The sequence below is a fragment of the Ipomoea nil genome, unplaced genomic scaffold (assembly GCF_001879475.1).
Source record: "Ipomoea nil cultivar Tokyo-kokei standard unplaced genomic scaffold, Asagao_1.1 scaffold1407, whole genome shotgun sequence".
Classification (NCBI taxonomy): Eukaryota; Viridiplantae; Streptophyta; class Magnoliopsida; order Solanales; family Convolvulaceae; genus Ipomoea; species Ipomoea nil.
The window spans coordinates 1,454,062-1,479,497 of NW_017617835.1; the positions used below are offsets into that span (position 1 = coordinate 1,454,062).

Sequence of the window (25,436 nt, forward strand, 5' to 3'; positions counted from 1 at the left end):
CTAAACGAAACAATATAATAATAGGTAAAAGCGAAAAGTTGATCCGAGTGGTCCGGTAAAAGAAAAGTGGGTTAGCCTGAGAAGGACGTCTCCGATCCGGTTGAAGTTGATTGAGAAATGTGAGCGTTAATCTCCGGCGGCATCTATCCATCCATCCATTGGTATATAGAGGAAAGTTGGTGGAAGCTAGCTGCGGCGTGCGGGCACACGTTTTTATTTACTATTCAAAAGCTAAGGGTGTATAGTTTTGGTGGTTTGCTACCAACGGTGGCGATGGATCGGAGGATCCCGGCGGGCGGAGACGCGTCTTCTTCGACGACGTCGACACCACCTTTTGTCAGTTTATATATATATGCATGCATCATGCATGGGAAAGTCACGATAGGATGGTGGCCTGGGTTACGTTAAATATCCAGCTAAGCGTAGAGTATATATACATTCAAAAGATCAGAGATGAGAGAGAGAGAGAGCATATTCTGTAGTATATATACCGCCATGTGAGTATTAATTCGTTAGTTTGTCATCTTCCTCGCCTCTGTTTTCTGCTTTGTCGGCTCACAAACCATGCATCATCGCTCCTAGTTTCCACTTTAATTTCATGGTTGAAATTCTCCACTTATTCTTTATTCATAACACTTTTCAACGGTCAGCTCCGATATTTTTCATCAAATTAAGCTTCAATTACAACATAATTCTATTCCATTCTTATAATATCAAAAACAGCAATCGCAGTCAAACGGACAGAGAGGAGTACCTCCGGCATCCGCCCTGCCAATTCCCAATTCCTCCTCACTATAAATTACAAGCCCATCTCCCGTCCTTTTCCTACACCTTAAACCACCCGTCGAACCATTTTCTTTACCAACTTTGCTATCCTTCCTTTTGTTATTCTTCATAGCCTCTTTTTTAGGCTCTCCAACCACATCCTCGACCTTCTCCGGCTTCTTTCTCTTTTTCCCCGCAAAGATTTCATCGATTTCACTGCCACACTTTAGCTTCTTAGGTGTCGCAGAAGAAGATATGACAGGTGGTGGTGGCGTCTTCTTCATGTTTTCTGCCACAGGGTTCTGCTCATCATCAACTGGTTTTGCATTCTTCGATAGCTTCTTTTTCTTCATTTTCAATTCTGAGCAAAACTCGGGTGAATAACTTCCTTGAATCTTGCTAAACTCTATCCCCCTTTGTGGTCATTCCTCTAGCAATCTCTTGGATGCAAACTTTATCCTACAATACAAAAGTAATCAAATAGAAATTCTATTAATCACTGGGCATTTCGAATACAACAAACAAAAATCACTCCAATTAATTCAGAAAGAAACCAGATTTCACACTTCATTGGGCTAAAGAGGTGAAAAATGTTCTCAGAAGCCAAGCGTAACAAGTAAATTTCATTGAAGATCCAAACACAAAGTAGGATCTTCTTACATGTTAGAACCTCATCACTGCAGCATCATCTCATCATCCAACAAGACAGAAACAAAATAGATGAAAAATATATATGTATTGTTAAGGAAACAGATTTAGCTACTGCAAATTTGAAGGAAAAGGGTAGGAAAAATCAGTTTCCTCCAATCGTGATTAGTAGCTCTTTATTGGCACCATGCAAAAGGTGGATTGCTAGAGACATATTTGAACAAACCCCCGTTGTCTGACTCGAGTGCCTCATTCAATTAAATATATAATTTAAAAATAATATATCCAGATTATTGTGTCATGAAACAATTTTCATATGAATCATGGGTCTTCAGCCGGATAATCTGTTTAGGCTCCATGCGGCAGACGGGTCTGCCATTAACTGGCACCTGCTGCTGACTCTGTATGGAGCCATCATACTAAAATCTTCTTCATCTTATTAATTAAAACAAAATAAAAATTTCCATACTTTAGAAGCAATAATATTTAGAGAGTTAAAAAGAAAAAATAGATAGAGGGAGAGATGGAAAACCATTACTTTGATTCCCCATACATTGATTGCTATCAAAATTGTGTGTATTAGGCAATTAATATAAGAACGTATGCTGTAATAGTTTGACAGTTCAGTTGGCTATTAACCAATTAGACCCGACTGATGGGATAGATGAATCCTCCATGGAAATGACTGAAGAAAGATCTACTTGGCTATAAAAAGAGGGAAAAGTAGAATGTCAAATATTTTCTCCAAACAATGCAAGTGAGAAAAGAAACACCAGAAGCAAGAATATGAAGTGATTGATAATTAAAAGTCAGAAACACAAAACTGGCAGATCTGTAGCATCATATCTTTTTATGGGAAATGTTTGATGAATTTCAACAGTTTAACATCCACTAGCTAAAGCTTAACCCTATATAAGATAATCAGACCCAAAATCTCAATTGAGTGATGGTTTGGATATCATTTGAAAAGAAGAATATTCTATAAAACCCTCTAAAGACTTAGAATTTAAATAAACAGATTAAAAAAAAAAAAAACTTGCAATAATCCATACTTCAAGAAATTATTTCATATGCTACAGTAACAAGTAAATGAATGGAAAATTTCAACAATGCATACAGCACCAAAACATTTTCCATTAAATGGATCATGCATCAATAATAATAGCAAGAACACAACAGATTCATCAAATTCAACAATACTTATATATGGAATTTGAGTCAGAATCAAGTTTATTTGTGGGTTCAAAATTCAAGCTATCCTATTTTGTCCCTTCACAAAACAATGGAAAAAAACAAGAAAAAATGCTGGATTTGAATTGGAATATTGATAGGCCTGCTCAAAATTTTGAAGGAAAAAAAAAAAAAAAAAACAAAGCAATTTATCAAGATTCAACACAGAAGGCATCAATTTGAAGGGCATAGAATGAGCTAGAGAACCATTTCTATGTCAACGCATAATTTCCCACCATAGCACTTATCAGTAAAATCAAATAACAGAATGAATCCATTAATAAATTGAAGAAACACTCTTACCTGGGCCAGGCATTGCATTGGCACACAGCTATCATTCGCGAGCGCCTGCGTGTGAGCCGGATTCGCCACGAGGAGTTTGAGACTCAGATTAGGCTTTAGGGCTTCTAGTTGTTCTAGACGTTATATATAGTTGTTCTAGACGTTCTAAAAGTCTGGTCTTTCCGCAATATATGGCGTATATATCTTCTTGGGCCTCACTTAAGAGTTAGGTTTTTAGCGGCTAAAAACCTAACTCTTAAGTGAGGCCCAAGAAATAATTGAGTTCCCAGTTCCCACCCATAATTAGGGTTTCTTCTATGTCAATATTTTTACCTATATAAAGCCATCACCTTTAGTCTTTTCTTCATCTACTCCTGCATTTTAAACTACTATCGCCGTTGGGCGGTGCTTGCCATGCTTTTTCCGCCGTCGATTAGTCCTCCGTTTCTATTTCATGCTTCGATTTTTCGTTTTTTTTTTTTTCTTTTTGGGTATATTTGTTTTGATTGAGTGAATTGTGATGCTTAAGAAAGCCAATTTGCAGAGCAAGTGCGTCTGATTTAAAATGGCGAAATCTCTTGCATTGAAGGTTGGCAAAATCATGTTGCGATTCTCCGTGCCTTTCAAATTTCATCGTTTTGATTACGGCCTCGAACAAGTCGCTACATTTCTCTAATCTTCTTTTCCGTCTCTAAATTTGTAGTGTGAGTAATTGAATCATATGAATACGATTGCACAAGCAAGCTAGGGAGGGCTTCGCGAGAGTTAAAAAATGGCGACGCCCCAGCCGCTATTGTGCATAAAGGGAAAGCTGAGCTGTAGTCAGCGGCGGCCAGACAACCGCTGAGATGGATCCACAGATGGATTCTTTCAAAATAGGACTTGTCTACTAATTCCATCTCACATTTCTTAGCCTATCCTTATTCTCCCAATTTCTTTCAATCACATTTCAAAAATGGTGTTTCAATTTTACCTCATTTTTAAAATTAATATCTTTTTTATAAATAATAATAAAAAAAAACAAAAACAAAAAGCACAAAAGTTACCGTGACAAATTTTGTATAGATTACAAATTTGCATCTAGTACAAATTTATATATATATATACATATATATAAGTTCAATTTTTGTTGGGATAAGACCAGCCTTAGTTGATTCAGACCACACCTAATCAATTAGTAAGGCTGACAGAAGCAACAGACATATATTTTTTTATTGCTTAGTTGAATTGTAAATTTGCAATTGGTACAAAAGCTGCTGTAGTAGCTGTGGTTGTTTAAAAAATATTAATTTTGTAAAGTGTGATTAGATTTGCAGGGATATTAGTGTAAAATAGTATTTACTTTTCAAGGTGAGAGTATTGCAGGAATAAAAATAGCAAGACCTCATCTATATATATATATATAAACAAAATATTTCACTTTTATGCACAAATTTTTGTAGTAAAATTTATTAGGTAAATGGTAAATGAAAATTAATTTAAATTTATTAATTGTTAATATTGCAAAACTTTTAATATTATTTATGGTATTATATTTTATAATATAATTGATTGATAATAAAATTATTTAAATATAATAAAAAAGCCTATGTAATAATAAAATTATATATAATAATAATAATATTAATTCAAATAAAATTATATACAAAATAAAATTAAAATTAGAAAAAAAAAATAAGAAGACAAAGGGAGTCGTCGGATCCCTTTGTAAATGGTGTGGGATCATTTTGAAAATGTTTGAAAATAGGAGTTCTTGAGCTTCTCTATATAAGAGGAGTAATGTTTATCTTACCAACATAATTATTTGTCTATTAGTGTGGTCAAGTATTGAGAAGTCGGATTACTCTTATTTAAAAAGTCTTGGATTAATGGCTTTTTATTTTAGTTTTTTTTAAAAAAAAAATTATTTTGAGGTTTGGATACTTATATATTTTGGGTTAATCTTTCACAAACCCCCTTAATAATTTTTTTTTTTTTAAAAAACAAAATAAGAAGCTATTGATTTATCAATACTTGCCCACATTGATGGGCAAACAATTATGCTTGTAAGATGAGCAATTGTTCATCTTATAGAGGAGCTCATGAGCTCTTTTTTCCAAACGTTTTCAATGTGGGATAAAACATTTACCTGTGGTTTTTTTTTTTAATTTTATTTTATTTTGTATATAGTTTTGTTTGAATTATTGTAATAATTGTAATTTTATTTTATTATACTTGAACGATAATATTATCAAAGTTTGAGCGTGAAAATAAAATAGGAGAATTTTGTTTATATATATATATAATGTGATAATAAATAAAATTACATTACAATAATAATATTAATAATATAATTATTATCTATATATATAATGTGATAATAAATAAAATTACATTACAATAATAATATTAATAATAGGGAAAATGGCACTTTTTCCCCCTAAGTTATATACTTATAGCCATTTTTCCCCCTCAATTATTTAGGTAAGCACATTAACCCCCTCAATTATTCTAAAAGTGGTGATTTTTCCCCCCTGATATATTAAATTGACATTTCTACCCTTAAAGTAAACATTTTATTTATTTTACTTCTCCAACAAATTATCGCGTATACGTAGGGATGACCACGGTTCAAATCAAACTGAACCGGACACTATAGCAATTGAATTAAAAGTTTTCGGTTATGATTCAGATCTAGAACCTAATATTTGGATTTCAATTTATTAAAATTATGAATAAAAAAATTGGATCTTGAACCGTGAATCGGCGGTTCTGGATCCGGTTCGCAATTTTGAACCGTTTTTATTTTAAAATTTTATTTTTTATTTTAAATAGTCTAAATTCTACAATAAATATATTTTATTTTTTTAGTTCGGTACATGAATCGTCCGTTCCGGTTCGCGATTTTAATAAACTCTAAATATCGAGTTTCGATTCTAAATTGTAATTGGAATATTTCGGTTTGGTTGCTATAGTGTTTGTTTGGTTTGAACCAAATTATTGTCATAATTTGTTGGAGAAGGAAAATAAATGAAATATTTATTTTAAATATTTATTTTAAGGGTAAATATGTCCATTTAACATTTCAGGGGGAAAAACAGCCACTTGAATAATTCAGGGGGAGAAAGTGCTATAAGTATATAACTTAGGGGGAAGAAGTGCCATTTTCCCTTAATAATTAATTATTATCAAAACAAAACTATATACAAATGAAAATTTTAAAACAAAAACAAAGGGGGCCGGTAAATTGCATTCAAGAAGAGCTCCTCTATATAAGGGGAGCAATGTTCATATTCTATTGCCTATTAATTAGAAGGCCATATATATATTTGCCTTGGAAGTTTATTGATCAAGTTGAAGATGGAACTTTTTTGGCTTTCTAGTTGATTATTCCACATTTTGATTGCAGATTTTTAGGAGAGCAAAAACTAAATTCTAAAAAATATGTGCATAGACTGTTGAAAGGAATCACATATTGCTTTAAATTGGAGTGGGAAACCTAAATTTCTAATTTTACCCTTCATTTTAACACAACTTAACACTAAAGCTGAGAATCATCTTGGTTTAAAATTCAAAAGTCAGGGGATCACTTTCGGGGAAATTAAAAGTTAAGGACCAATTTGAGAAAAGACTATAGTCAGAGGATTATTTTAGAAATTAACTCTATAATAAACATAATCTAACATAATACACATAGACTCTTAACATAGTGGCATAAATTCGTAAAAAAATTGTAACGCGATTAGACGTACAAAACGGTGTTTTTTGTGTTAAGCCGTTAACTCCCCAACAACTTATAGAAACGATGTAGTTTTGGGCCAAAGTGCACAATACTGATATAATTTGCCTTGTCTTTCCACAATATATATTCTTGGGCCAACTCAGGGCGTTTGGTTGGAGGGAATTTAAATTCCCTCCCACCTAATTCCAAAGACCACTAACAGAGCGTTTGGTTGGAGTGGGGGAATTATGTGGGAAAAGAATTGTAATTTCATGGGAGTTGAATTACTGGGAATAAAGTGGGAATTTAAATTCCATTGGTTGATAGGAATATAATTACTGGGAATTTCAATTCCAATGTTTGGTATACATGGGAATTGAAAAGGAATAAATAGTATAAAGTCCAAAATGCCCATTGTTGTTGTTAAAAGGAAAGATCAGACATTCATTTTAGGTTAAACAAGATAATGGTAATTTTGTCTCATCAGTATTTTTTTTCTTCCTAAAATCCTAGGGGGGGCATGAGATTTTAATTCCATGAAAATGGGGGAATTGCAATTCCCTCCAACCAAACTATGGAATTTAATGGCCTTTGGAATTAGGTGGGAATTAAGTGGGAAGGGAATTTAAAATCCATCCAACCAAACGCCCTGTAAATTCTTTAGTTTGGTTGGAACAAAATTGTAATTCCTTCAGCTTGTTTGGTTCGCTGGAAAATATGTTAAGGAATAATGAGTATAATTACAAATATAACCCTACACAACAACAACAATAATAATAATAATAATAATAATAATAATAATAATAATAATAAAGAATGATGAGGGAAAAATTGTCATATTAGTTTTTCATGGAAAACAAAATACCTAGGATGGGCTAAAAATTTATTTTCCTCATTCTCAATGAAAACTTTTTCCAATGAAAAATATTTTTCATCCAACCAAATAACATAAAATATCATTTTCCTTCACTTTTAGAAAAACATTTTCCAAGGAAAATGTTTTCCATCCAACCAAACACCCCCTCATATTCATGGAATTAAAATCTCATTCCCCCCTTGGGATTTTAGAAAGAAAAAAGATAATGATGAGACAAAATTACCCTCCCATTTTTTAACATAAAATTGATGTCTCACAACAACAATTGACATTTTGAACTTTATACTACTTATATTCCTTTTCACTTCTCATGTATACCAAACATTAGAATTGAAATTTTCAGTAATTTTATTCATATAAACCAATCACTGAAATTTAAACTCTCACTTTATTCCCAATAATTCATCTCCCATAAAATTACAATTCATTTCTCAGACAATTTCTTCACTCCAACCAAACGCCCCGTTAAATGAGTCCAAGAAATAATCGAGTTCCCAGTTCCCACCCATAATTAGGGTTTCTTCTATGTCAATATTTTTACCTATATAAAGCCATCACCTTTAGCCTTCTTCATCTACTCCTGCATTTTACACAATCGCCGTTGGGCGGTGCTTGCCATGCTTTTTCCGCCGTCGATTAGTCTTCCGTTTCTATTTCATGCTTCGATTTTTCGTTTTGGGTATATTTGTTTTGATTGAGTGAATTGTGATGCTTAAGAAAGCCAATTTGCAGAGCAAGTGCGTCTGATGTAAAATGGCGAAATCTCTTGCATTGAAGGTTGGCGAAATCATGTTGCGATTCTCCGTGCCTTTCAAATTTCCTATCTTTTTGATTACGGCCTCGAACAAGTCGCTACATTCCATCCTCCTCTTTTCTTTTCTTACACTCTGAATTTGTGACGTATGATTACGAGAATTGCACCAGCAAGTAAGAGCTTCGCGAAAGATAAAATGGCGAAGGGAAAGCTGAGCTTTAGTCAGCGGCGGCCAGACAACCGCTGAGATGGATCCACAGATGGGTTCTTTCAAAATAGGACTTGTCTACTAATTCCACCTCACATTTCTTAGCTTATTATCTTTCGCAATATTCTTTCATTTTTTAAAGTGAATTTCTACATTCACATTACTCAATTTACAATTCATTTATTTTTTACATTATATTTCAGTAAATCTAATCAATTTTAAATAGTGGGTTTTAATTTTATATCACTTTAAAAAATTAGTACTTTTCCAAAAAAAAATTTAAAAAAAAAAAAAAAAAAAAACTGTGGCAGCTTTTGTACGGATTGAAATTTTTTAATTCAATTAAGCAATAACATTAATATATTTTTTTTATTGCTTATTTAGATTGCAAATTTGCAATGTATTGTTGCAAATTTGTTACAATCCATATGGAAGTTATCATAGCTTTTGTACTTTTTAATTTTTTTTCTTTATTTATAAAAAGAATATTAATTTTTTAAAGTGGTGAAATTGATACTTATTTTTAAATTGGATTTGTAGGGATAGGGCAAGTATAATTCACTTTCGAAAGTAGTAAAAATAAAATGGTATAGACAGAATAACTGTAGTATTCTTTTTTCCTATTTTATTTGTTCTACTTATTATTATTGATTTAAGTTTTAATGTAATTTCTAAATATATAAATTGTATATTATTATTAAATTTAATATATGAAAATTGTATTAAAAATAATTTTAATTTAGCTTTTTATTAAGCGAGAATTAGATACATAAAATGAGACCGAAGGGAGTATTATACTTTTGGATAAGTGGTCTACTAAGTGATGTTGTGAAACAAATAGACCCTTGAATTATAGGTGAAGTGCAATTAGGCCTTTCAACTTTATAAAAGTGCAATTAGATTTTTCAAGTTAAATGGTTTAATTGCACTTTTGTAAAATTGAAGGGCTTAATTGTACTCTTGTTAATATTGCAAGGGTCTATTTTGTTAATATTGCAAGGGTCTATTTGACCCTTATCCTATGAAAAAAAAAGGTCTTGATTGCATAGACCAATACAATACAACTTTTTACAAAATAAAAGGGCTCAACAATATAGACTAACAGTGAACTCTATTCATAATTATAAAATCTTATTTTCACGATTATTGGATTTTATATTCACAATTATTGAATTCTATATTTACAATTACAGAATTCTATGTTCATAATTATTGAACTTTATGTTCATGACTTTTGAACTTCTTATCACAATTATTGAACTATATATTTACAATTACAAAATTTTATGTTAATAATTATAGAATTCTATTGGGGATCGTTATACCTGTACCACGGCGCGCACAGCACTTTGTGCCTTGCACCTCGCGCCTCCCAAAATAATGTCGTGATTATGTGTATTTGTTTATATAATTATGTGTATTTTTTATACAATTATGTGTACTTGTTTATATAATTATGTACATTTTTTATACAATCATGTACATCTTTTTTTATACAATCATGTACATATAAAATTATGTACATTTTTGTACATGAGATTTTTTTTAAAAGAAAATTAACTGTCAACACAGGGTAGCGAAATTTCAAAAAAATAAAATAAAATTCTGAAACGATGTCCTTTTGCATTAGGGTGCACGATGCAATGCGTGTCATGGTGCAGGATATAAATTGTCCAATTTTAAAACTGAGTCCGCCTTGCCTTTGTGTCTTGCTTGGGCCTTTTCTCTTAGTTTCCAGTTCAAGCTCTTCTTGGGCCCTGGGTTGTGGGCTCTTGGGCCATAGGTCTCACTCTTGGAACATTTATAATATCTCCATTTGAAAGTATGAAATATTTTATGTATGTATAATTTTTTATTTTTTATTTTTTTTTTTAAGTATGTATGTATAAAATTTTCTTTCTTGAGATATTATAGTGTCTCAATTTTTGGAATTGATTTTGTATTTTGTTATTCAATAGTTAAAACTTTATTCAGTCATGGAGATTTTAAATCTCATAATTGTATCAGACTAAGAGAATTTGAGTGTATACTATGACAACAAGCATTTCGATACTCATTTGAGTTGTTGGTTAGTAAAGGTGGAAATCAAATTTTGGTCAGGATTACCGCATTAGACCAGGAGTTGGAGCCTTTAAAAATTTTATTTTACAAAACAGTGAAAATATTATTAATAATGTTAAATATTACCAGAGACAACAAATAAAATCTAAATCATGAAAGATTGTAAGCAGTGTTGCAAAAATCGAGCCTAGGCGCCGATTAATCGCTCTAGCGATTTTTTCAACCTTGATTGTAAGATACCCAATATTCAAAATTAGATATATTTTATATACAAACACAACACTACAAACAAATCAGTGGCTAATATCTCGCTTCATTGGTTCATCCATTCCTTGATTTTCTCAAACACAATTATGACTATTCTTGTGATGCCATTTATACTAAAATGTTATATTATTTCTCAAACCCAACGCATTCCTTGATTTTCTCAAATACAATTATAATTTTTTTCAAACTTCACTCAATGACCAATTGAGCTATCCATACGGATTTAATTAATTATAATTGAATGAACTAATTAATTAACAGATAATTATAATTAATTAATATATAAAATATAATAATATATACCACAAAGTGCATAAATTGCATAAATAAATATAACAACAATAACAATAATAATATTGGCGTAATTAACTGGCATATGCAATGCAATCCAAGTAGCTAAATAGGGATTAAGTTATAAGAAATAGAAATTCATCAAAATTCTTTTCACCATCTAAAGTAACAACAACATATGATTTATATTTGATTAACTAACTCATGATAACTAAAGAATAAAAAAAAAAAAATTATTATCACGCCAAAAAGTAAAAAAAAAAAAAAATCATAAAATTTTTATAAGTAATGTAGCTTTATTCTAAAATAAATATCTCTAGTTATCTGATAAGATCTTTTAACTATTCTAAGCAACCATTTCCAAAATTTTTTTTAAAAAAATGATCTTATCATCATTTAAAAAAATATTATCTTTACTTTTTTTATATACCTTTTGCATTTGATTTGGGGAGTTAGTGGGGTTAACTTTTAAATTAATATAAAATGTTGTAAAATTATTTCAGTGAATTTAAATTTAACCAAACCATTTTGTGTGCAATGAATATGTTAAAAAAACAAACTATAGCTATAACTTGTTGAATGGAGTGGAATCAACTAACTCACCAAAGTCCCCGCCTAACTACCTTTGACTTTTGAAACGTAAAGGTGGAAATCAAAATTTGGTCGACAATTCGACACGAGACCATTAGTTGAGATTTATATTAAAAAAAAAAAGTGAAAATGTTGTTAATTTTTTTCATTTTTTTGGGTACATTAGACGCCCTCATAAGAGATCGATTATCTAACCCTCAAGTTGGGAGTGTTGTTCTTGTCGGTTGAAAGGAGTCCAAGCAAGCTATCCAGAACGTTATCAAGAATCTTAGTTCTCCAATTGGCGGATTGACCCATGTTGGCGAGTCAGTCGGCGCATTTGTTACCGATTGAGTAAAAACGACTTATATCTTATGAGACCGACTCACAAGTATCAATCTGCACTTTATAACAAAATTGTATAAACATTTTGTAATAAATAAAGTAATAATATAACAAAATTAAAATTATTTTAAATATTTTAAACCTTATATATAATATTTTATAGCAAAAATGCAATACACATTTTGCAGTGAATAAAGTAATAACATAAAATATGATACTTTAACCTATATATATATATATATATATATATATATATATATATATATATATAGTCGCGTTCTGGTGCGAAATGCGAACCAATCAGCGTGCGCCACATGTCTAGCTCTAGGTGCACACATAGGTATAACTAGGTGCACTTGTAGGTGAAAGTAGAGACAAAATTACATGCAGTTGTAAGGAAAAAGTAGGTGCACTTGTAGGTGAGCGTAGGACACATGACGCACTTATTGGTTCGCATTGCGCACGAGATCGCGCCACTACACACACACACACACACACACACACACACACACACACTTTATAACGTAAATATAATACTTAAAAAAACTATAATAGACAAATTTAATTTGCAAGAAATAGAGTATCATTACATAGTATAATTGCATATATAATCAATACTTTAACCATTATATATTATACAGAATAATTTATAGTAAAATGTAATACTTTATAGCAAAATTGTATTAAATAGTTTACAGAAGAATCAATTTCATTTTTTATCCTATAGGTGACATTCAACTTTTAATCATTTATTTTTCAAAACATTCCCTATTGATCCTATTATTATTATAACATGACTATTTTTTTCCCGACAACAAACTTATTTAAATGGCACTAAACATGAGAACAATTAACATATACACACAAAGCTTGCAATTTTTTATAGTGCCATACTTCATAAAAGAAAAAAAAAATGTTCATCTTTTAAACTTGCGGTGCTGGATTATTCTATTAACTAGTCTTTATACACCAAAAAGTAAATTTACAACATTAGCCAAACACATTGTGTTCATATGACATGTAATGATCTTATATATGTGAGAGGTCATGAAATCGAGTCTCAGGGAGTCGTTGTTGACTCTTTGTGCTTCAATAGGTTGTAAAAAATATGTTTGAACAGATACTACAATGTAATAGAGTCAGTATCATTCAAAAAAAAAAATTTACAACATTATTGCGAATGTTAAAATTATAATTATATTAAATTAAATGATTCAAATAATAATAAATAAATAAAATAACACAAGTGGTAGAATTTATATTATATTATAATGATTAATTATTAACATAATTTGTTGTTTATATTAAGAACAATCGATTTTTATTAGGATTTTAATATTGGCAAAGTATTATTTCATGGGGTTAAACTGAAAATTAATTATTATTTAAAAAAAATATGACATGATAAATTGAAGGAGTCATGTGTATATGCTGATTATTTTTTACTGTAAGATGTATCTATCCAAACTTAAAGTCTAAATTAATAGTTAGATGGCATATTTAAATTTATATATTATATATGCTCAATGTTGTAGCTAGATAATTACTTAAAAACAAAATTATTACTTAATATTTTGTGCTATCTTTCTCCTTTAAACATGGTGGGAAAGCAATAAATCTCAGTCATTGAAATTAAATAATTATTCTATATATTATGCTTGGTGGCCCGAGGGAGCATGATTTTGGTTTCCACATTGAACGGTATGAAAGAAAAAAGGACATTAATTCATAAGCATTAATTGATAGGGGAATTGAAGAGGGTTTAAAGGCTTAATTAGCAGTAACATGTGGCGCAACATGAGGTTGTTGTCACCAAAATATTCTCCTTTGCATGTTCCTCGTCTGTGTGTTCCTGGTTCGCTGCTTTTGGTAAAAGATTCAAAGAGCAGCAACAACTAACCAAAATGTACTACCCAAAATACTACTCCGTACTATACATTAATGCTTTCCAAGCTCTGAAAAGTTGAGGATACAAATCATTCAAAAAGCTGTTTTGTGGACCTCCCCTAGCTAGTTCCAAAAATAAGTAGGATTTTCCTTTTACGAAATTATTATGTGTACTATTATTTTCTAATCTCACAATCAAAGTTGTGATACATACACTTATAATGTATTTACATAAAACAAATTATTAATGGTCGTTATATCAAAGAATAAGAATGGAAAGTATATGTAATAAAACTCTTCTTTTTAAATACAGTGTGGTGTACCATGTACGTAGATTCGAAGCTTTGACGGATATGTAAGCATCTATTGACTTGTATATATACCAGCTTAGCTTCCATGAAGGATTAATGTCGAATGGTCTGAGTCAACTTTTAAATTGGTGATTAAATGCCAGGAAATATATTTTCTATATTAGAAAACCGAAAATATAAAAAATAAAATTGAGATGGGCCCATAATGTTCGGCATGCATGGCAAATTATATCGCTAGTAGATTATAGGAATCGTTATTGTTGAGCATATAATTATTAATGTGCAATCCAACTATTAGTTTAAGCTTTTAGTTGAGATGGAGCACATGTTTCAATTTGATATCAAGAGTCAGACCAAAAGTTATGAGTGAGTTTGAATCTCAGCCCTCACACGTAAGGGCCCTAAGATGGAGCACATGCTTCAATTGATGTATAAAATTGTATAGTAAAATACACATAAACACACACACAAAACGGGATTGGACCGACGGAACGGTGTCCGTCGTGTCGTGTCAACTCCCCCAACTTATAGAAACGACGTTGTTTTAGGTCAGGGCACACAATGCATTGTGCGCCCTGGTGCACGATGATATAATTTGCCAGATTATACTCCAAAATGATGTCATTTTTTATTAAGTGTCAAATAATACATTATATTTAATAATACTATTATGTATTATGTCCATAATATTTGTTGTATATGTATATTTTTTTAGGTGTAAACCACGAAGTGATCAGGGTCTTTCTCTGTCCATTTAAAGGTCCAAGTCCACCCGACTAATCCCTGTTCGCTCCGAAAGGCTGGGAGCTAACCCGGGGGTGTTGTATATGTATATACACATAAACATTAATGTAAAACACCAAACTTACAACCATATTTTCTTTTTAGTTTTTCTCTTTATGTATAAACTATAGTAGTAGAATATTATATTATTTAACTTTTTATTATTCTTAACTTGAATTAATTGCAAGAGTATTTCGTAACATTTTAATAATAATACTAATAGTAATATAAACCAGCTTGGTTGGCATTAGTGGCGGTGCACTCTCATCTTTAAGAGAGGTTGAGAGTTCAAACTCCCTCTCGAATTAAAAAATCAATATAGCCCGAGGGTCATTTTGTTTTTTATATTATTATTATTTTAACAATTAAATTAATATACACATAAAAGAACCCATAATGACATTTAAAAAAAAAACTTTTCAATATTTTTGCAACTCTTTCTTTGCGGTAAAATATAATAATATTTACTTAATTTGATTTTTTTCTTTCAACCATTAAAACAAGTGAAAGATATTATTTTTCAAATCTTCAGATATTATAATTGTTCTAAGATCGAATACATTGTCATATGGGACAAATTAAAATTTCTATCTACTTTAAAAATTAAAATGCAACAAAAAATTAATCATCTAATCAATCTTATAGGAAAAAAAGTTAATATTTCAAAATATCAATAAGAGTTTGCAAGAGGAATAGTCATACAAGTGATATAACAACAATTAAGGTCTTAATCATATACACAACGAAAATCTAAGAATTTGTATGCTATAATTTCATTGCATAACTCTTCAATAATATCTGTAGGCTTATTATATTATTGTAACTTTTGACAAAAAATAAGTTAAATTTCACCAACTCATTACTGATCAATTAACAATATAACAGACTTAATTCTTTTTAATATGAAAATTGTTAGGACATGATTTTTATTTTCAATTATAACTATCTATAACAATATAATACTTATTTTTACTACTACTTTTATCACAAGTTAAACAATATTCATTTTGATTATACTTAAAATAAGGCAAAAACGTAACTTGTGTAAGACCGTCTCACGTATCCTTGTCCGTGAGACGGGTCGGGTCAATACGAAATGTAATACTTATACTAGCAAATGTAATACTAAATCAAGAATAAAATGTTTATTATTTATATGAAAAAATGTAATACTTTTGAAGAAAAATATAATACTTTTACATTTTGATGTAAAAGTATTATATTTTTCATCAAAAGTATTACATTTTCCTTTATAAGTGCAACATATTGCTTATAAGGGAACATATAAGATGGTGTTTGGCGGGATGAAAAATATTTTTCATGAAAAATGTTTTTCTAAAAGTGGAGAAAAATGGTGTTTTATGTTGTTTGGTTGGATGGAAATCATTTTCAATTAGAAAAAGTTTTCCTAAAGAATGAGGAAAACTTTTTCATAGCTCATCCTGGGTATTTTGTTTTTTGTTTTTTTTTTTTTTTATGGAAAAATAGTATGATAGTTTTGCTCTCACCATAGTTTTTTTTTTTTTTTTTTTTTTTTTAAACAACATAGTTTATTAATTACTCTTATTATTATATTATTATTGTTGTTGTGTATGGTTATATTTGTCAGTATACACTTTCTTACCATTTCAAACCCAACCAAACAATGAAATTCATATTCTCAGTAATTTATTTTCCACAAACCAAACAAAGGAATCCATTTTCTTGAAATTTATCTTCTATGGAATTTCAATTCCATTCCTCTTCAAAAGTATTACGTTTTCCCTTAAGTTAAAAAACATTTTATTCCTAATTTAGTATTACATTTGCTAGTATAAGTATTACATTTGCATAGTCTCAACTCGACCCGTCTCACAGATAAGGATCCGTGAGACAGTCGATCTCACACAAGTATGACCCAAAATAATCATTTTTATTTTATACGGAGAACCTATGTTAAATTGTTAACATATGAACCAATGTATTATTGTACACCGTTGATCTTGTTTAATCTTATAATTGATAATGATTTTGACCTGATAAATATACATCATTGCACCATAGCCACTTGTGCCTAATTCTTAAGTGATGAAGCTGAAACCAAAGCATGCGATGCCTGTGTCCCACTAGTGTAGGATAAGAGAACCAAAATATTAGGGAATAAGAGAGTCGTATCCACAAGATAAGAGTAATAGTACGTTGACTACTTAGCTTGTTACACATATGCCATTTTTATGTCTAGAATGGGTATACATTTATTCTTGGTAATCCTAAAAAGAATGTTAATATTTCTCCACTATATTAAAAAAATATAATATTGGTTCATGATATTTCTTCATTAAATTATACATGACTGAAAGTATATGCAATGCTTTAAAACACACACACACACTTCATTTTGTCCTTTTATGTGTTTTCCTTGTTGTTTGGAGCCTTCCACAAGAGTCAATCTTTTTGAGATCGCATGGACGGTATGGTAGTTGAATGTGTTTTCTTGTTTGGATTTTATCTGTTTAGTGATGGAATTGCCTATTCAACTTTTTGATTGTAAGAAATTTTTTCTAAGTTCTTATAAATAATTTTGTAATTTTTGCTAATTAAAGATCCTTGTAACGAAAGCGTGATGAGTCTCCTACTTTTTTTTTTTATTATTATTTTTTTATTTTTATTTTTTATATAAGATTTTTTTATAGATCTTTATCCATGAAATAGATCGAATTGAGATGAAAATGTAATACTTATGGTGAAAAATAAAAAAATGTAATACTAATCAAGAATAAATTTTGTTTGTTTTTTTTTTTTTTTGTTGAAAAGAACCAATACAGTTGTATTTATAGATAAATCGAAATAGAGTCAGGCGGGATTACATCCCAATGCATAGTCATATCATGATTAAAAGCTGTAGAAGCTAAAATATGAGCTAAATAATTCTGTGGTCTATGAATAAAATTAACTGAGCAGTAATCAAACATAGTCATGTAATCTCTGCAACCATCAATAGCATAACCGATATAGGATCGAGTCTGGACATCCGCTAAAGATAAGTAGACCTGAAGTGTGTGACAGTCTGTGTATAGCTCAATAGATCATTCTCCATGAGTTCTTAGCCATGACAAAGCCTCTTTGCACGTGAGAGCCTCGGCCATAAGTGGAGAGAAATAGCTCTGGAGGGGCGCACTGTAGGCCGACACGTATCCACCTTGGCCATCGAACAGGACTGCACCGACTGTGGGCCTGTGGCCGTCTTCATCGCTGGACGATATCCAGCGTCGATAAATTTTGTTTGTTAGTTATGAGAAAATGTAATACTTTTGAAGAAAAATGTAATATTTTTATACTAAAATATAATATTTAGGGGTTGAATAATCTCTTGTGAGAAAATGTGTAATACTTAAGAGAAAATAATGTAATATTATTTAAGAGATTGTACTTTATATCGAGGAAACAAGTAATTTTAAAAATATAATGATTTTAAATCAAAAGGTAAGTTATTTATTTAAAAAATTGTACTTCATATCACGGAAAAGTGTGATACTTAGGAAAAAAATCAAAGCCATTTCAGGAGATTTTGTCCTAACAAAATTATTAAGAACGCACTGTTCAGTGCTTATTTTTTAATAATGAATAGTGAAATTTTAAGAAATAGCCCAACCGACTACTTTGAAAAACTTATAAGTTATAAATCCATAGAGAAACTTTAGCGTGCCGACTAAGATAGTCATGCCATTGATCAAGGTTGATTTTGTATTTATAATTTTAAAACTCTATATTCACAATTTTTGAATTTTATATTAACAATTTTAAAACTAAAATTTATAATTAAAAAAAAATTATTGAAAACAACTTAATGAGTAAATATTCAATTCTGTAATGTGAATATAAAGTTCTTTAATTGTGAATATAGAGTTATGAAATTATGAATATAGGATTTTGTAATTGTAGATATAGAGTTAAAAAATTGTGAATATAGAGTTCTGCAATGAATATTGAGTTATATAATTTGTATTGAGATCAAAAATTATAAATATTCAGTTCTAATATTATGAATATAAAATTTAAAAATTATGAATATAGAATTCAAAAAATGTGAATATAATTCAGATTCACCTTGCAAGGTGGACACAGTCGACAACATAATTTGCCTGCCGACTACCATTTCTTCATGCATGTTAGCCACGTGGACAATATATTTAAACTCTAGCTTTCAAACCCGTCTTCATCAAGCAAGTAAGAAATCTTATTTCACACCCACCATTCCACCCGACTTTCACTCACAAAAGTCATAAGACTGGGACTTGACTTTTAGGCATTGATAGGTCATGTTAGACTCAGATTTTTCTTCCCATTTTGACCAATTAATTTAAGACGGTGAACAACATTGAAAGAATAGCCATGGCAAACTGTCATTTTTTTTTAATTTTATTTAAAGGTGAATATTAGTTGCAAGCTTTCAGTTTTTGAAAACTTTAGAATAATTATTTTTCTCAGGCTTTTTTTTTTGTTTTTGTTTTTTTTTTTGGTGTTTTAATAATTTAATAATTGAATCAATAATTTTCTTATTCTTTGAGGATTAAATTACAATTTTCCTTTTTGCTATGTGTAGGTAAGTAGATACAAATAATAATCTATAATATAATATAATAGGGCAATATATAATATAATTCAATTATGGATTCAATCAATCTTCATATCTATTCATAAAAGGTATTTTAATTATTTATTTATTTCACTTTGTGATATTTAGTTTAGAAACGTAAATTATCGTTTATATATCATTTTATACACTTATTTATTGTTTATTGGTCTAGTTAAATTTTATTAACAATTTCTTATATATTTTATTAGTTAAATTAAAATTAAGTTAAATAACAAAAATTAAAATTATAAATAATTTAAGTTAAATCGGTACGAATGGAATAATACTTTTTTTTTTTTACCGTCCTTAGTTTGAACTCCTTCTCGTATGGAAAAATAAAAAATCAATCTGACTAGTATTTTGCTCTTTAATTGTGCCAGTCCAGTGCGAGCGATGATCTCATATAGTTAGAGCTCTGAACACTTAATAATCTAATAAAAAAAATGTAATATTTGTCTGTGCATACTTTCTTAACCTACATAGAGGTGATGTTGGAGAATAATACTTTTAGGTGGGCCCACAAAATATTTCCCTCCCCTATTTAACGCCCAGCATTCAAAGACAAAACTCGCACAGAAGGAAAGGAGCAAAAGCTTTGCAGCAATGGCGGATAGTTGTTACAGGAGAGGGCGTAGGGAAGGGTTTTTCCAGGTTTCTATGTGCGGCGCGGCACAGGAGATCGAACAATCATCGAGAGACGGCAGCCATTACAGCCTAACTACCGGCATTATCCCGCCGCTCGGAGCTCGGAGCAACCGCAGAGTGAAACTCCGCCAGTTTATCATCTCTCCTTACGATCGCCGCTACAGGTGAACGTATCAGTTAACTATGGAGTTCGTGAATCGTTCATGAATTGAACTCTTTTTGCTTGTTTATTTATTCGGTTTTACAGTAATGCTCTTTAACTTGCCGTTTCCCGAGTTTTGTTCTTCTGTATTTCCTTCTGTCTATTTTCACATTTATGATGACATTGTGATATGGATTTCGTAAACACGAAGTTTATTGTACAACAGTGAGAGATTAAAGTAATTTTATATGAAAAAACAAAAAAAATCATTGGAAATTTGCCGTTTCCTTCTCTTTGTTTTCCCGATGGCATCAATAACTATACAATAATCATGGTGCACCTAGTCGTGTCAGCAGTGATGTACTCCATAGCTAGTAGTAATTAATGTTTGGTAGCTGGGCGTCGGTGAGTGGTTGACTCCACAATTCATGCTAGAATTTTTCCAGTCTCATTAGTTTACCTTTTTGACTTGTTGATTCTTCTGTTGGAAAAACTCTAGAGTGTATAATTTAAGAACAATGTACGGAACCTCTTTATTGCGTGATTTACTGCTTAATGTTCCTCTGAGTCTTGCATTTTCCTGTGAACTTTTTGGCCTGTATTCCTTTTATACTACTCCAGGGAAAGCAAGATGTTGGTTGGTAACAAAAAGGTTTAGCGTATCTAGTACACTGAACTTTGATGCCAATTGGACACCGCTACCTGTGCCGGACAAACATGAATATTGAAAATTTGGTCTGAAACTCACTGCAAATTTAGTAAAAGTGAACTGAATATCCAACTGTAAAAAGAAATCCCCAATTGATATTTGTTATCTGTGTACCTAGCAACTATGTTTTTGTCTAAAATGATTCTTAATTCTTCTTCTACTAAAGTCATCTCATCTCATGTTGGATCCAATCTTTCAGGTCATGGGAGACCTTTCTGGCTGTTCTGGTCATCTATATTGCTTGGGTGTCTCCTTTTGAATTCGGTTTTCTAGATAAACCATCATGGCCTCTGACTATCACTGATAACATTGTGAATGGTTTCTTTGGAATTGACATAGTTCTCACTTTCTTTGTGGCGTACATGGATAAAACCACATACCTTCTTGTTGATAACCCAAGACAAATTGCATGGAGGTATACAAGAACTTGGTTCATATTTGATGTCATTTCCACAATCCCTTCAGAATTTGCTTATAAGATTTCACCAAGTCATTTTAGCCTATATGGCTTATTCAGTATGCTTCGCCTCTGGCGTCTCCGTAGAGTTAGTGCACTATTTGCCAGGTAAGTCCTTTAACTACTAGAAATGACTTATTGCATTTGTTGTCAATAAAGCATGGAAAATAATAGGCAGCCCTGCTTTCTTTCCTATAGGTTGGAGAAAGATAAGAATTTCAATTATTTTTGGGTTCGGTGTGCAAAACTTATTTGTGTAAGTGTGCACTGCAAATTCTGTTGTTTTCTGGGAAGTGGGAGTTGGGCAAGGGACAGTTGATGAAACTATGGTATTTATTGTGTTCAATGTAGGTTACTCTTTTTGCGGTTCATTCTGCTGGATGCTTCTATTATCTCATTGCTGGTAATTATCATGACCCTAAATACACTTGGATTGGGGTATCAATGGGGGACGATTTCCATAAGAGAAGCATATGGGCCCGCTACATTACTTCAATCTATTGGTCAATCACAACTCTCACAACGACTGGTTATGGTGACCTGCATGCTGAGAATACTGAGGAGATGATATTTACCGTGTTCTACATGCTCTTTAACTTGGGTCTGACAGCATACTTAATAGGAAATATGACGAATTTAGTAGTCCATCGTACAAGCAAGACAAGACAATTTGTGAGTGCTTCTATCTTATTGAAACAAAACATTTATTTGAGGCTTCTAGACTTCTTGTAAGGTCTGCAGTGAAGTAAAATTTGATTTTACATGAATTAACAGAGAGATGCAATTCAAGCTGCCTCAAGTTTTGCACATAGAAATCAGTTGCCTACTCGCCTCCAAGATCAGATGCTTGCTCACTTGTGCTTGAAATTTAGAACAGACTCAGAGGGGCTGCAGCAGCAAGAGACTCTTGATTCCCTTCCCAAAGCCATCCGGTCAAGCATATCACACTTTCTGTTTTACTCCTTGCTTGATAATGTCTATCTTTTCCGGGGAGTATCAAATGATTTACTCTTCCAACTAGTAAGTTTAGTAACATATAATACAATGATTTCTTTACTTTTCGATAAAATTTTAATAATGTATACTCTGTTGTGTAATTTAAGGTCTCAGACATGAAAGCGGAGTACTTCCCCCCCAAAGAGGATGTAATTCTGCAGAATGAAGCACCAACAGACTTCTATATTCTTGTGACAGGAGCTGTGGTAATTGTTGTCTCTATCAATAATTTGAATAGAAAACATTAAGTTCATATGCAGTACATTTAATTCCTTTGCATTTGAGGTCTAATATACTTTAATGATGAAATTTCTTGACAGGACCTACTTGTTTACAGAAATGGAGTTGAACAGGCAAGTGGGTTGTGTTCATGGAAGTTCTCCTTAGATTACACATATTAATCCATATAGTTTTGTCTTCATCCTTTCTTTGCTTTGTATGATTCATAACTTTGTCTGAAATTGTTATGACGTTGCAGGTTGTTGGGGAGGCAAAGACTGGCGATCCTTGTGGTGAGATTGGGGTTCTTTGTTATAGACCTCAGCTATTCACAGTACGCACTAAAAGATTGAGTCAGCTTCTACGAATGAATCGTACTGCATTTCTAAATATTGTTCAGGCTAATGTTGGAGATGGAACCATAATTATGAATAACCTCCTCCAGGTCTGGATTTGCAATCCACTTCTTTACTTTCTAAAATTGTAATTTTTAGTTTTGCAGACAATATTTATTAGTTGTTTTGTTAGCAGCATTTGAAGGATGCAAGGGATCCAATTATGGAGGGAGTCCTCTTAGAGACAGAGAACATGTTAGCACGTGGTAGAATGGACCTACCTCTCACCCTTTGCTTTGCAGCGCTTAGAGGAGATGAATTATTGTTGCACCATTTGTTGAAACGGGGCCTTGACCCAAATGAATCTGACAACAATGGGAGAACAGCTCTTGTATGTGAACTCCACTGCTCAATTTTTTTAACCTGTGTGGCTGAGTGCCACATTTTAATCAATTTCTTTTGCTTTTCCATTTTCCACCCTTCAGCATATAGCAGCATCTAAAGGATATGAGAATTGTGTACTTCTTCTGCTGGACTTTGGGGCCGATCCCAACATCAGAGGTATATAATATTTTGATACAAATCCAGTAGCCAAACTTAGAAGATACATGGTTTAAAATTTCATTTGGTTCCGTATGATTTTTCTAGACTATGGTCAGTAAATTTTACTAACTTGTGAAGGACAGTCATATTCCACATTTACTGATCATCATCATTAAATAATATGCTATTATTTCTTCTTTGTTCATCATTTTTCTGCATAAGTGCATATCAGTCACTGCACCCTTTCAGAATCCTTTCACTTGATATATTCTTTTATCCTCCTTTTTTCAAAATAAATATGCTCATTCATGCATTATTAAAGCTATTATTTATATTTAACAGAAATTTGTTTCCCATTGTTCCTTTAACATAGAATCTCTACTGATAGGTGCTTTGACATGTTGGGTGTAAGAAGTAGCCTTCTAGGAACATGATTAGATTTTTCATATCTGTATCATCAGAATTTAAAACCTTGGGTCAGATTCAACATAATAGAGCATATCATAGTACAGGGTAATATGAAGCTGTCTCGCTTTGAAATTGGAATAACATGTAGTTAGAGTTTCTCAAATTGCTATATTGCCATTATCCATATCTACTGACTTTTCTATACTTATCCAAAGCAAGTAATTGTCAAGTACTATTAACTTAATAGTATTTTCTCATTTTGTTTTTCTTTTAACATATACAGATACAGAAGGGAAAGTACCATTATGGGAGGCCATCTTGGGAAAGCATGAATCAGTCATTAGGCTATTGGTAGACAATGGTGCTGAATTACAATGTGGTGAAATTGGCCAATTTGTGTGCATTGCAGCAGAGGAAAACAACATGGACCTACTCAAAGAAATTGTACGATGGGGAGGGGATGTAACATGTCCAGGAAGCAATGGATCCACAGCGCTCCATTTTGCAGTGTGTGAGGGCAACCTGGAGATGGTGGAGTACCTACTCGAACAGGGGGCTGATATCGACACACCAGAAGAAAATGGGTGGACCCCGAGGAGCCTGGCTGAACAGCAAGGACACGAGGACATAAAACAACTGTTTGAATCCAAGAAAGAGAACACAAACCAATCTGTTAACGTTACAGTACCCGAAGAAAGGAATAGAGTTCGGTTTCTAGGGAGGTTCAAGAGTGAGCCAACCATCCCCCATGCTACATTTCCAGCAACTGATGGGTCGTGGAGTCGTTCATCACGCCACCAAAGGCGGAGGACTAACACCTTTCACAACTCATTGTTTGGTATTATGTCAGCCGCCAAGAATGGGGGCGATGGCTTGATGTTTCCCACGAACGCAGCTGCAAAATCTGCAAGTGCCAAGACTTACGTTGCTAGAGTAACCGTGAGTTGTCCTGAGAAAGATGATGTTGCTGGGAAGATCATATTGCTTCCTAAAAGCTTCCAAGAGCTACTTCAAATTGGTGTTAAGAAATATGGATTATTGGCAGCAAAAGTTGTGAGCAAAGAGGGAGCTGAGATTGATAGTATAGAGTTGATCAGAGATAATGATCACTTAGTTTTTATAAGTGACGATGGTAAGGCCAACGAAACTATACACCAAAATGGGGGTAATTAGATGAGATAAAATGTAATTCAGAAAGATACTATTATACACTTCTTTTACAATCTGTTACGAGGAGAGCTTTTAGTAGTTTTTCCCTCCTCTTGCATCAATGCTGTTGTTACAGAATATATATACACACACATATGAGGCTTTGTACAGAATAGTGGAATACCCGAGTGAAATCAATACATTCAAGCTTTCTTTCCATCTTTTGCTTTTTTTTTTTT

At 31.8% G+C, this 25,436-nt stretch overlaps 2 protein-coding genes across 3 annotated transcripts; one reads left to right on the forward strand and one right to left on the reverse strand.

Moving 5' to 3' along the window:
* Positions 1-216: 216 nt before the first annotated feature.
* Positions 217-3,062, reverse strand: LOC109186827 (uncharacterized protein C6G9.01c-like). 2 transcript variants are annotated; one of them, XM_019336984.1, is made up of 2 exons: positions 2,947-3,062; positions 217-1,224 (listed from the first exon to the last, which is right to left on the reverse strand). In XM_019336984.1, the coding sequence occupies exon 2, from the start codon at positions 1,116-1,118 to the stop codon at positions 714-716; it is 405 nt and encodes a 134-aa protein (XP_019192529.1). In that variant the 5' UTR covers positions 1,119-1,224; positions 2,947-3,062; the 3' UTR covers positions 217-713. The 2 variants fall into 2 exon arrangements, with proteins under 2 accessions (XP_019192529.1, XP_019192530.1); XM_019336985.1 differs by having other exon boundaries at positions 217-1,264.
* Positions 3,063-20,183: 17,121 nt separating this feature from the next.
* LOC109186179 (potassium channel AKT1-like) lies at positions 20,184-25,425 on the forward strand. The gene is made up of 11 exons (XM_019336104.1): positions 20,184-20,403; positions 21,290-21,655; positions 21,746-21,803; positions 21,899-22,219; positions 22,322-22,567; positions 22,651-22,749; positions 22,864-22,896; positions 23,022-23,207; positions 23,294-23,488; positions 23,583-23,658; positions 24,332-25,425. Exons 1-11 carry the CDS (start codon positions 20,198-20,200, stop codon positions 25,219-25,221), a joined length of 2,676 nt encoding a protein of 891 aa, XP_019191649.1. The 5' UTR covers positions 20,184-20,197; the 3' UTR covers positions 25,222-25,425.
* The last annotated feature ends 11 nt before the right edge of the window (positions 25,426-25,436 follow it).